This window comes from Anser brachyrhynchus (genome assembly GCF_964034855.1).
Source record: "Anser brachyrhynchus genome assembly, chromosome: 5".
Classification (NCBI taxonomy): Eukaryota; Metazoa; Chordata; class Aves; order Anseriformes; family Anatidae; genus Anser; species Anser brachyrhynchus.
In genome coordinates, this window is record NC_137699.1 from 5,925,867 (window position 1) to 5,940,386 (window position 14,520).

The window sequence follows — 14,520 nt, forward strand, 5'->3', positions numbered from 1 at the left end:
TTTTAGAAACATAATTAGAAAATCGTATACCACATATACAGAAAACCATCTCTGTGACCACTTAATGGAGCTGGTAAGACACCATCCTAAAATAAATATCTTAACAGTAGGACATGAAATGTAAGTTGCCTACCAAATAGCTGGCTTCTGCAGACCTGTCACACTGCACTCAAGAAAATCAAGAATATTCTTCATTTAACATCTCAATGCATCAGTCACAGTAATCGGCAATGTCTACATGGACGGACTGCTGGACTGAAACTGCGAGGATGCTGGTTTCACTTCCAGCTGTGATTAGCATAGCATTCCTTCGTCTCTGTCACCCTGTTGGCTGGGATAATTATGCTGACCTTTACAAAACACCTGAAAACTCTACAGTTAAAAACTTTCTTAACATGTAAATATAGATGATAACAATCACGTAACAAGCTTCAGTCATCAACTCATCACATGGAATCTGATTCTCACTTGAATTAGTAAACAAAATTCAGTTCTTCCAGCAACATTAGCTTCCTAAAACTTCCATCGTTGTTACAACAGCAGCGTTGTACTAAGATGTACTGAAGAACCTAACTACCATTTTGAAGGTTTTCCAAACTTAAGAACAACAATGTCGTTTTGAAGATGTTTGCACTGAAAATTTCCCTGTTAAACATAGATACTTTTGACCAGCTTCAAGCTCAGACGTTTTCTCAAATCTGCAGCTTGAATTGTTGCAACGGCTCTGTTCTAAAAACAGGCTGCAGCAGTTTGCAAATATATTTCGCTGTGACATCCATCAACCTTTCTCTCTCTCCTTACAATGTGGCTGGTCAACAAGGGCGTTATTTTCACTATCACCAGCTAGGCCACAGATTTCTCCTCATTTCTCCACACCTATACATTGCTTTCTCCCTTTCTCTGCACGATGCCCTTAATCACTTGATATGTTTTGATGTGTATGTTCTTCTTTCATCTTGTGCTACTTAAAAATGAAAAAAAGAGACAGGATTTGATACAAAATTAAGCTACTTACCAACTACTGCCAGGTTATGCTCTGAGCCACATGCAATCTGAAAAAGAATTATGAATGAATCAGAAAAAATTTCCTTACCAGTACCAAGACAACCACAATTACAACAGGAAATTAAAAATTAACCTGAAACAAACAGCCACAGTTTGTAGGATGTAAAAATCAAGGCTAAAGTACTCTTAAAGGAAATTCTATTAAAAGGCTCCCCTAAGGGCTAAAGGGCTTAGGGACAGGGTAGTATGTTTGCTTCGTTAATAAACAGGCATTTCACTTTCAAGACCCAGTCACCGACATTTCAAACCTTGAGAGCAAAGCTGGCCACAATACTGCGAAAACATCACACCCTTGACAACATCCACTGGAATCAACAAGACTATTCACGGGCACAGAAGAAACACAGATGAAGCCTCGGCAATGAGAGGCACACAGAGACAACTGGGAATGAGAAAGGCAACGAGCGTCTCCATTTCTGTCATCTGCAATGTTTTTCCACAAGATCCCTGTAGAACTGCACAAAGTATACGGGCTCACTGACGTAAACCTGAAGCGATCCTATCCCTATGGCCACCTATCTGGAAGGGAGAAATAGATAGAATTGAACTCTTCTACTAGTAGCGGGTTGTTTTAATTGGTAAATGCTGAAGAGAAAAAGAAACCAATGCGAACATTTTATCCCAATCTCATTAGTGATGGAAATCTGTTATGAATGTCTTTTCAAAGCAAACTCAGCATTCAATGCATTTTTCTTTCTTCTTTGCAGCTGCTGTGAACGTGTCAGATGTTTAAGCTGCTCTAGCATACATCCCGCAGTATCACTCACTGAGCTTTCTCTCAAATTCATCACAAATGATGGTAACACAAACACCTAGAGCAACCACTGCCCTGCTGCAAGGGCTTGTCTCTCCCATTGAGTTCTTTTGCAATGCCACTGCTGACATAAATGTCTGACATAACACGGACATCACCTTATACAAGGTTACTCTGCTGCACACCCTCGAGCTTAAAAAAAAAAGGCAAGCCTCTCAAAAGCCTGTATCCAGTTCATTGTCTTGCATCTAGCTGCCAATCACAAACACTACTGAGCTGGAACCACGTTCTATTTCTTGAGAGTAGATTTGCAGTTTTAAAATATAAAATAGAAAAATATACCAAGTTATAAAATACAAAATAGAAGTACTTGCCATCTAAATTATATATGGTTTTGCACATGCATAACTGTTCAGCTTCTATTGCCAAAGAAACTACTGTGATCACCTGAACGTCTGCATAAAAGAAAACCAGAGGTGATCCAAACAGTCCTTGTGCTCAGCTCCTCATGCTTGGACGTTGGCTGGAAAAGAGCGAGCCAAGACCGACAGACAGACCAGCCTGAGCGATCGTGCTGCCCAGAAGCACTGCGATCGCTACTACACGCTATGTACCTGCACCGCAACTGGGACAGGGAAACATTTGGTCAGTGCCATCTTCATATGGCAATGGCAAGGAAGATAAAGTCTCTCTTTAGGTTTGGAGGTGCTTAGCCAAGAAATGAAATAATTTGGGAAGAGGGAGCAAGAAAATGCAATGCCAGTCACAGCACACTTTCAGAAAAATCAAGACAAAGCAGCAGAAAAGCAATGCTTCTGCAAGAGCGCTAGCAGGGCAGCATCAAGCCTTCTGTCCCGCAACATCACAGGCAGGAAAGCTTTAAGCCCTGACTGTTAAAGCACATAAATCATCGCCGGCTTCCACAGCCCCACCGTGCAGCAGCAGGGCTGGTTCCAGTGCCCGGTCTCTGGCAAACGCTCCCCACCGATGCCTCTGCGGTGTGAAGGCCGATGCCATGGCAACAAGATCCACATGCGGAAACACACGTGAGGGCTTTCTAGCAACCGGCAAGCTCTGCGCCTTCGCCGAGTGCTGAGAACTGGAGGTACTGAAGCTGCTGCTAACAAAGAGAAGAGTTAATTCCACCCGAGATGTGAGTAACCCTACCTCGGCCACTCCTCTAGGAGATATGCTGAATGCAGGCACCGATTCAAAAGCATCGGTACAAAAGAGCTGCTCGGGCTGGTCCAAACTTACCGCCAGGATGCCCTTCGGAAATGCTGCAGAAAAAAGAGCTGGTGACCCCAAGCAGCTTTGTACGATGCCACCAGGCAGCCAGCTCGCGGGGCTGTGTGGAGCCAGCCCAAGAGCACAGCCCAAGCCCGGACTGCTGCACTGCAAACCACTGACTGCAAGTGCTGCTTGCTTGCACCCCTTTGGGCTGGGTAAGAGCCATGCCAGTGGAAGTGCCAGCTAAGCCAGCAACGCTGGGAATTGAGCAAAACGGCGAGCTGCTGAAGGCAGTGCCCTGGATTCAGCTTTGGTGGCCAGGGGATGCCATGGAGATGCAGCACTGCCCTCCAGGGAGGAGCTTGCTGCCTCCACGCCAGGGGTATGAGGCCCACCACCTCTGAATGGCACCTCCTGACAGCATGGTGCAGTTTCACAGGAGCCCCCAGAAAAGACAACGCACCCCTAAAGGACGCTCTGCCGTTAGCGGCCTCATCCAGCATCCACCCGCAGGACTCCTGCTGGCCTCTGACGGGACTGTATCATGGAGGTGAATCAAGGTTGCTGCTGCTTACGGAGCGCTGCTGCCTCACAGATTTTCTTTTTGAAATAATAGGCTTTAAAATGTGACACCCCCTTTCCTTCATGACCACCCACAACAGCCAGCCAAGAACACAGTTTGGTGGTACAAGTGCAGACCGGCTGGAGAACAGCATTGCCACGCAGATGTTTTACGCTGGTATTAGATGTAATAAGCTCCGCAGTCAGAACAGGTCACTAGGAGAAGCCTGGTATTTACTGCAGCAACCATAATTTTCTGGCTACTTCTCTTCTGTCCCCACCCCCAGCGTGCTGCAGAGAAATTAAATTCCAATAGACATCTGCGTGCTCCCAGTGGACAGATAAATACATTCAAGGATACTTACAAACACACCACAGCGCTTTCTAACTGGGCAATATTTCTATGTTCTGTTTTAATTGAAAAAAACACGAATCTTACAGCTAAATCAGAGGGACTGCTAGCAAGCAAAGCATTCCACAAGCTGAAGGAACATGACCCCCTACGCAGCAACAATTCATATTAAAATTTCTCCTCTGTTTAGAGGAAAATTTGAGAAAAGCTGTGTGAGGAGAGAGTGATCTCCACATAAATGATCTCAAAGCGCTTCATAAATGCCTGTGAGGCGGGCAAAGAATGCTTAGGGACCATTTTACTCAGAACTCATTTACCTCGTTATCCGTGCCCTTTCAACCATACATAAATTGTTTGTTTCTTCCTTTAAATTGTGCGTGTTAGCAAGCCGCTTTCTACTCAGCAATGGTTGCAATTCAGATCCATCCATCCACCCAGATTAACAAGCGTGGTGAGGAGCAACCAAGGGCCCAGCGTTTTAGTGATCATAAATAGTCAGGCCTTAAGCTGCATGGATGGCGAGCGCAGACCTTAGCACAGCGACCACTGACACTGGGCACGACACCGCCGTCTTTCTGCAGCCTGGATGCACGCCAGTGACCCACCCCTAACCAAAGTGACCCGATCGAATGCAAAAGCAGTGGGTGGTACACAAAGCACAGCAAGTTATTTGTCTTGTAAGATCAAATTTTTTTGTACATGTCAAAAACCTTTAAAGATTCCCATACATATATATATTATGTTTTTATATATATATATATATATATATATATATATATAAAGCAAAAGAAAACGTCTGCCTTCACAAACATATTCCTGCATATTAGGAAGAGAAGGTTATGGACTCAGGGACATGTTGCCAGGAAAGAAGGTTCAGGGGAGACGTTGCGGTAATCACACAGCACCTCCTTCTCACACCCTGGACACAGATCTTTCTTCAATACCGCCATCCTGTCTCCCGTTGCTCCCTCCCAGGCCTACGAGGTAAGGAAGCGTTGTTCTCTCCTCTGGGAAGAAGCATACAGGATAAAACTCTTGCAGACATTTGGACATACAATCTCCCACTGACTCCAAAAGGTAATTAAGAAACAAAATACCCTTTGTTAGCCGTCCCTGAGGAACTTCTGAGTACTGTAACAAAACAAGCCAGACAAAGCATATTAAATTCAAGTTTCAGGCTGGTACCTTGACCACGAGGCTGTTGTGGCTGTCTCTCTGCGCTCCCAGGGCTCAGACTGAGCACCCACTGCGCAACCCCTTGGGTGTGAGCTGCAGGCAGAGCCAGCCTGGAGCTGCAGCCAAGGGGAAGGAGCAGGATGGGGGCTGCAAGGACGAAGGGAGCAGGACCCCCAAGGGACACTGAAGAATGAAAATCCACAAGTGCCTTAACACCAGGGCACTCAGCTAAAACCATCTCAACACCCCTTACTTTTGGTTCACTGCCCTCCCCGTGCAGGTTAGTTACCTACAAGGCAATTATTTCCCAAAATGTTCAAGGGCATGAAGGCCTCCATCACTTCTCCAAGAGAAGAGCACAACAAACAAAGCTGGTTTCTAAGGCAGAACGAAGATACGATGTTTAAGGAGCCACATTCTAGCCATTCCTAACCTTTAGCTGTGCAAAAGCAGAGCTGTCTTGAGAGAGGGGCAAGGGAAAGAAACCATTAAAAGGGTATGCACAGAAGCACTTTTATCCAGGAGTCTATACAGGCCTTCAGCCACAGCATCCCACATCTTTCAATGAATCCCACTGTAAAGCAATTGCCAGGGCCAGAAGGCAGCAAATTTTATTCCTCCTGGGATGAGAAGTCCCAAGGGACGGAGCTGAGGTGACCGAGAGCCTGCAGCTCAACGCTTACATAACACAGAGGGATCCTTCTCTCCGGCGCTGTTCTTCCATGCCCTTGATTAATGGATGGTAACAATGATTTGTACTCTTTGACACACTGCCTGGCAACATTTGCATGCAGAACTCTACTGATGTGAAAAAAAAAAATAAAATAAAATGAGGCTAATTAGCAAAGCTGTCCTGCTCCCAATGATCCTTCACTAGGAACTCTGTGTTCCTCTTATGGATCATTTGACTCCTGATCGATAAGAAAGCAGCTTGCTAACCTAGTCACACTCCTTGGCGAGCACAAGACGGAGTGCAGTTGGATACAGCATGTTAGCGGCAAACCAGCACATCCTCACCTAGAGCAGCACACCGAACTTGCAGTTGGCTGCGTCAGTTGAACATGTCTGATAGCTCAATGCCTTACAGCTCACTGGACATTTTTCATTTTCCATCCATCTCATCTTCTGCTTAAGGTGAATTTTTTGTTGTGTGGTTGTTTTTTTTTGTTTATATATACACATAATTATATAAATATATTCTACATATAATTAATAAATAGTATATATTCTAAAATTCCATTACAACAAGAAAGCTCACAACAGAATCTCAACTGAAGCCTGTGCACAGAGGTCCAGAAGAGAACGTTGCTGCTGCAGACACACCTGACCAACAGCCCATTTGCCACAGAAGCGGACCTCTGCAAGTCTGGAGGAAACCAGGCAGCATCAAGACATTGGCAAGATGCAGTCATCTTTCTAAAGATCTTATAGCTCTTTACAGCTTCTGGAGCTACGGTCTATGCCCCCCCCCCCCAGCTGAAACTAAATCACCAGCCTGCCTTACTTGTGCTCAAGACACAAAATGCCAAGTGCAGCATTTCCATTGCTTCTCCACCCACTGTTTCAGAGCCCCACCTCCATTTGTTCAATATCCTGCCCAGCTAAACACCTCACAGCCTCCAAAAAGCCAGCTGACCAGCCCCACGATCTTGCCTTTACATCCCCCATGCCCTAAAACACACATGTATACGTGTCCCTGCACTCACAGCCTCTCCATGAACAAACCATACATGAGAAACACCGACTCACTAAGCACTGCAACTTCTAGCAACGGGTTCCTTTGGGTAACACAGTGCAGCTGCACTTCTTCTATTTGGTTGGTGCAACTTGAGTCTCAAGTGCTTGCAGGAGATGGAAACTGTTATAATTCCAAAGAAAAAAAAAACCACAAAACTGTTTCTTTGTCTTAGGTAGGAAGCCCCACACACTACTATAATTACAGAGAGCATATACAGAGGATGAAAATAAAAGGTGGAAAGGAAAACTTTAATTGTTAAAACAATCAGCAATTCCACTGAACCTTCACATCATGCCATCCCCCATGTGTCCCCACACAGTCTATTTGTGAGGCAAGCATGCTCATACTGAGTAACTTAAATATATATTGCTTGTATCAAGCTGAGGAGCAATGGATTGAGATGTCAGGTAAGGTCCATATCCACTAACAAGAAAACCTCCACATCAGATGACACTAGGGTAATAGAAAACTTGCGAGGATCTCAGTAAAAACACCCAGTGGGATTAGGTTTGAGCAGAATGACAAAAATGTAGCCAAGAAAAGTGTGATAAAAATCTTTACAAGTCGACAAGGTCAGCTGGCTCTTCTCCAACACCTTTACATTTTCTAATTAGTTCTGATATCCTTCTTCAGGCAGTTCCCTTCCCTCCTCAGGGCTCACAAAGCGTTAGCATCTTTCATTCTAGGAAAACCAAGCTCCTTCACCTCCCTACCTCTCAGCCTCACTAAGCTTCCACAAGTCCTTCAAAATTTTCCTTTTATTGCAATCAAGACCTGAGCCACAAACTAATTGTTGCCTATCACCCCATCCTTTTTAAAATGAATCAAGTCACGGTCACTCAATCCCACTCTGTTTCCTGTGACAAGATTCCATTCAGTTCTTCACTATTTTGTGAAAATTCAAAACATTTCAGATTGATAAAGAAACTGACTATTAACGTGTACATATTCCCAGACCTCTGCACAACACAAAACGCCCCAAAGCCAAATTCCTCACTGACATTACAGACATCTCTATCCACATCCAAGCAGGAACGAGGGGAACACAATCTTCAGCAGATGCAGTCTTACCCAAGGAAACTTCACCATTTTTTGTCAGAATGATTTTGATTTAAATTGTTTCATCCACACAATTGCTTCCCAGCTCCTTATATTCTCAGTGTCCCTCTCCTAATTTAAATGAGGCACAAAGAATAAATCCTTCCAATCTCTTCAAAGCTTGGAGACTGCAACTAGTTTACTCCTCATCGAAGCTATAAACACCACTTCACAGAAGAACCAAAAGAAGCCAAGAACACAGAAACAAGACATTTCAAAACCACTTCACACACTGACCTGACTACAGCATCAATAAACATACCCTTACCACCAGATTATTCTGATGTTTTCAGGTCAAGAATTGTAGCTCGCAGCATGCCAAAACCAACTTGGCTTCTGTCTTTTCTTCCGATACTATTACATGCAAACAGCAAAAATGTTCATTATAACATGTGTCATCATTACCTATCTGAATGCTAATTTCTTGTACTGTGACCTTAATGAAATGAATGGTTCCATTAAACAGTGATTGCAGGCAAACACTCTGTCAAAGTACGTATCATTATCCAACCTTCTATACGCTTCGAATACAAGTCACAACAGCAAGCATTATTTGGCAACAAAACATCAAATTCTACTTCCACAAAGGACCTTGGAAATAGCTGTTTCTGTATAACTGCAGTTTGAAGTTTTCCAAAAGGATCTCAGCGTCCCTCATTTGTAATATATTCGGAGTATTTTCTGGAACATTTCCATGAAGCTGGTTAAGAATCACAGAGCCACCAAAAGCACCTGTTGTGGGAACTCTGTTCTCCCTTACCCACAGCATTACTGCAAGCAGGCTCACTGCCATTCTTCTGCATAACAACGCAGAGACCTTGGCACGCACAGCTTGCAAGGTTACACGATGGTGCAAAGCCTTGCGTTTTTGTACAACTAAAAGGAAAACCAGCACTTTTCCTAAAGTTCATACCCTCAAACGACTGACTTTGGGTATTCAGAACAGGCAGACGCAGTCCCTGGAGGGCCCCCCTTGCTGGAGCCCAGTGCTGCTGGAGTCCAGCACTGGTGGCTCTGGCTGGCACTGTATGTCCTCAAGCCAGAGGCTGTCACTTGCCCAGCCACGCAGCTCCAAGAGAAGCAGCCCCACCAATGCAAGGTCTGACTTTTTCCATCACCTTCCTTTTTCTAGTATGTGGCTTTCTGGAACCTCCCTACAGCACCTGCTTCTTTTATATGCTTTTCAGCTACAATATCCTTCATTTAAAATTGCATCCTCAACACCAGACAGCATTAACAAGAGAATATTATTAACACAAAGGAAATCTACTCTCATTTTAAAGGGCAGAAGCTTTTTTGCTTCTTCCAACAATAAATCCAAGTTTATTATGGCACTGTCAACATCTTGGTTCTTCAACACCCAGCATTAGGATGTGAGAGGAATTGCTAAATGATCAAGGAAGCTCTCAAGCACAACCAAACTGATCTCTCATCTCACCGCTAGTCCTGCTGACCTCACTGAGCATTGCTGCTTGCACAAACTGGATGTACACAAATACACTCACTGAGAAGATGAAAAAACTATTTAATCTCCAAAATATCTAATGTTCTTTGAAAGAAACAAGCAAGTTACTGGAAGTACAGAACCGCCATTGTGTAAAATCATTTGAAGTGTATATCATTGGAAACACGTTGGGGAAAACATTATTTAAGATAACCATCAGCTGTTCAATGCAGATCTTTGCCTCATTTCCTGCACAATCCTCACTGCCTACCACCCCCCACATGCACATACACAACTATAAGTGTTACCCTCAACTTAATTTGTAGTCAAAAAATTACTAGCACGTTAAGAACTCGTCCTTAAATATAACAAAATAAACACAGGGAAAAAAAAAAACACAATTTTTTTGTATACCAACTAAACTCAACCTGGAGAGAATTTTCTTGGTTCATTTATTTTCCAGCAGAGCTACAGGCATGCAGCTTCCGTAAGGCTTAGCCTTGTAAAAACATATCAAGCCATGAATTTTGCTGACTGTCCGCCCCTTTACCTCTCCACATAAATGGTGCTTATGCCTTTAGGGTGTCATGTAACTCATCTGCTCTTGGCTGTTGAATTCTCTGGTTTTGCAGCACTTAGTAACAGTACAGCTCCCTGAAGCAAACTTACTGGAAATAAATATAAACTTGCTAAGACTGCAATTCAAAGATTAATAGAAAAGCTCTTCCAGATAAATAAGGATACTGCTTATAGTGATCCAAAGAGAGACTGAGCCTTAATGCAAGTCACAAAGAGAGAATGTGGGGAAGAAAACATGTCTGAAGTGACTCTACACAGCTGATGAAATGGCATTTTAATTAAGAAGCTCATTTATCAGTTAGCCCTCAAAGTTTCTCCTTGAACATTTTTGCTAAGACTACAGCCAGAGCATGCTCTGTCTGAAAGCCATGTGGCATGTTAGCATGAGAAAACAGCTGTGCAAGAGTAGACGGAAGTACCTGTGTCTACAGGAAAACAAGACAACATGTTTCTACCCAAAATCTCATGTGCTAACACTCTTCACTCAGTAATCCATGGCTGAGAATGAATATCATCCAACAGCAAGCATCTGCAGTTGATGCCAAAGAAACACTAAGCACTCACAGTCAATCTTTTGATGCCTCCACAGGCTAAATAAAGGTCTTCATTTCTCAGGAGTAAATGCTTTCTTGATTAAGAAGCCACCTGATGAGATGCAACTGCAGAGCTGTAAGTATAAAGCCTTGAACCAGTTAGAGTACGAACTGACTATAGCACTGGACACATAAGGAGCTGAGAACGCACTTGCTCCAGGGAGCTCACTCCCACGAGTCAGGCGGCTTCCACTACAACATAAAGTACTGCCAGGGATAACACCCCACAACGAGTAGTCTGAGAAACACGAACCCCAAACTTCCAAAGAACTGGGGTAATGACAGCCAAACTGAGTTTCAAAAAATGGCATTTCAGCAAAGCTAACCAATAAGTATTTTTCTTCTGTATGAGACACTAACAAAATTCACAAGGCAACAAGATCTTACAAATTTAAGCACAGACTAATACCACAACATATCCACATTTTTACATTTGTTTTGACCTATGTGGTTAATTCTGTTATAACACTACTACACAATGATGCCGTGAGACATAGTAAATAAGTATCTTCGTTTGTGAACTACAGCTCACCACAATCTTATTCTGGTCTTGCTATTGCAGTTATAGATGGATTGCATTTGACTGCAAAAGATTTATGCCCAACAATTATTTCTCTCTTACTTCCAAATACTGCCACAGATAGAGCTATACCTTCTGGAATGAAAAAGAAAAATAGCTTTAATACAACAAATTTTTAAAAGCTCTCATTGCTCACATGCACTAGCACATGGTCTGCAAACGCTTGTAATTTATGATGTGGTCATCCTTGTTTGGTTTTTGAGGATGGGTCCTACTTTCAACCTAACAGAGTGCCACACACTGTCCGTGTTGAAGGGCATCACACACACATGGTTGAAAACAGCCTACAAAGGAAGCAGAATGGACAGTGAAGGTTCTGCAACATTAATTCATTTGAATTCATCTTGAAACTAAAGATAGCTGTGACTGAATCAAAACTCCAGAAGCAGCCAATAAAAGTTAATAAATGGGCAAAACTGTGACAGATAAAATTTACTCTAGGCAGGTACAGTGTAATAAATCTTTTCTGGATACCAAAAAGAATCATTTAAACCGTTCACATACACAGATAGGCTTCTAAATTAGTTGGAACCTCTCAGGGAAATTATCTAGCATCGCTGCAGACCACCAACCAGAGGTATCTGTTCAATGTATAACAGTAAGCCAAAAAGCAAGAAATTAGACTGATTTAGAAAGGAAGGTTGTCTTTTCAAACAGACCAACTACATTTTATGGTTTCATTGTGATGGTGTCAGTAAAAAAAAAAATGAGTACTAGTAAAAAGAAGGAGCATGTGTCTTGGCCTAACAAAAGCAATAGGAATGTGTACCAAAGATCCCCAATGTTGCTGAAAACCACATTATTTACTCCCTGAAACGGAGGAAACTAAAAAGTGAAAATGATGCTTTATACAAAATCCTAAATTAATAGTAGCAAAATGATGATTCTGCATTTCAGGATGAAAACCTCAGCTCACCACACTTCAGCTGTAGATACAGCACTTTAATTGTGCCATACCCATTCTGTTTTCGTACTACTAGGACTGAAGGGGTACTCCTAAGAAAGCCCCACAGAACTATAACAGACTGAACCAGTGCTGTTCCCAAGACAAGAATATTTTGGAATGGAATAAAAAAGGGAACGCATCATTACTGGGGATTAAATCTACAGCTGTTTTTATTTTATAGCAAAACACCCTCTTTCGTGGTAAGATATCCTCTGCCATTAAAAGGAAAATAACCAACAACCCTTACGCACCTCAGAACTTCCCATGAATCTGATTACTCACTGCACACGAGCCTTCCTTTCTCAATCTTCATCTTCTCAATTGCTCGTGTTGACCTTAAAAGAAGACCCTAGAGACCTTAAAAGAGGAGCCCATCATATCTATTCCTCCTTTAATTACTTACCAATTAAAATCAAGATAGTCCTCACCTTCCTGAAGCTAGATGATATTAGGCTGAAAAATGAAAGGAATGCTTTTTCTAATGTTTTCAAGTTTGATTGTTTGTTTTCATGTTTCAAGCTATTTTTTCAAGCTGTTCTTGAATCGTTCAAGTCAGTCCAATACAGGACAACATAACAGCAGCAGAAGCTAATACCCAGCACACCTTCCTGACAAGAGCTGGCTTTTCTATTCGGACAATCAAGAAGAGAATTAACTCTTTTGGGCCACAGCATAACACCATGATCTTGAACTGACATCCACCCAAGCCCTCACGTCTTTCAAAGCTACCCCTGCACTCGAGAGGAAAATCCTTCCTCCTATTACTATGACCTGCATACTTGCTCCCAGATGTAGGACCTTACATGAAGCAAAGCTGACCTGGCTAGTGTCTGCCCTCCTGCAGTAGACAGAAAGTCCAGATTTTTCTTTTTATACTAGTGACACACACATTTGCCTAGGACTTGAATTTACAGTGATACTTCTGGGACCTCCCACAGTCAGTTTGCCATGGCTTTCTTATTATTTTTTTTTAACGATGCCATTGCTGTCTTCTACCTCCATGATTTCCTGATCAGAATGCCACGCCATCAGAATGTCTAGGCAAACACCAGACAGGAATCTCAATATGTCGCATCAGCATTTGACATTGATACATTTATCAAACATTCATCTCATAAAAAAACAGGTATTCCATTAGTTTGACAAAATATATTCTCATAGCTGCACACTCACTGCAAGCAACTATATTATCATCCTTTAAACCTTTATTGATCAAATCCCGTGTCACCCATGCCATAGTTTTGGCCAAGGCAAATATCAGACTGACAAGCCTATAATTATTTGAGTCATCATGTTCAACCTTTCAAATATTGGCAGGGCATTGTCTTTCAGCCAGTCTTCTGAAACTTTCCTAATGTTCTGGGGGAAAAAATGACCAACATCAACAACTTAGAGAGCACTTTGGCCAACTCTCTTAAATAAAACTGAGATGGAAATGTTTCAGCATCGATGATTTTGAAATTTTACCTCTAAGAGGCTCAGTAAATGGTGGTACAGGGAAAGGCATCTCACCACTGTATGATACTTCTGCCTTTTCCGCAGATGCAATATAGAAATTATTAGTAACGTACAACTTGCTTCGCCAGGGTTTGATGCTTTGCCTATAGACATATTAAAGATGTTTTAGTATCGACAGTGCTCAGTTCTCCTGTAGCTGTCACTTTTGACAGCAACCTCCTCCACAGTAATGCAGCTCTCTACCTATCCCTACTAGGTGGCGCTGGTCATCGTGGGATGTGGTGGCTCATGACAGGCTACTACCATTGCCTCACGTTACGTTGTGTGTTACATTGAGCGAAGAAGCCTTTCCCCCGTTGGATACCCAGTAAGGATACAAGACCTCTTATTTCCACCTTGTTAGTGACTAAGGAACAGGTAATGCACTTTCAGATATACAACGCCCCTTCCGCTCCTATGAGTCTACTCAATTCATTCTAAATGAACTGTAACTGCATTGACATTCCAATCAGGCAACTTCTTCCATAAGGTTTCACACTGAAATATGCTGTTGTATCACGGCCTAAAGGACAGTACTTTATTCTTTGATAAATACCTCAGACTGCAAGTGAGATGGCTAACATGAGCAAGGCAGGAGGGCAGAGATGCTGCCGGTGAATTCCCGCCCAAGCTCATCCATCTTCCCACTCCTCAGCTCAGAGGTATGATCACCACGTTCTCACATGCACTTCCAGCCAGGCTCAGAGCTGACTTGTGTTAAATCATTTTACTTCAATTCTCACAGGGTCGCTCTGTAACAGCGCACAAGAATCAGAGACAGACAAGACAACTTTTCAAATGATGTTTTACAAGCAGTGTTATGTACTCAGAAAAAAAAACAATCAATACTTTTTAAAACCGTAAGACAAGAACACATTCTTTAATACATCCAGGAAGCTATGGTAAA

At 42.7% G+C, this 14,520-nt stretch overlaps 1 protein-coding gene across 1 annotated transcript in view; it reads right to left on the reverse strand.

Moving 5' to 3' along the window:
* Window positions 1-14,520, reverse strand: part of SERGEF (secretion regulating guanine nucleotide exchange factor) — a 150,317-nt gene that overhangs the window by 62,490 nt on the left and 73,307 nt on the right. The window contains 1 exon segment of the mRNA XM_080593530.1: window positions 1,016-1,052. Coding sequence (XP_080449656.1) covers window positions 1,016-1,052 — 37 coding nt within the window.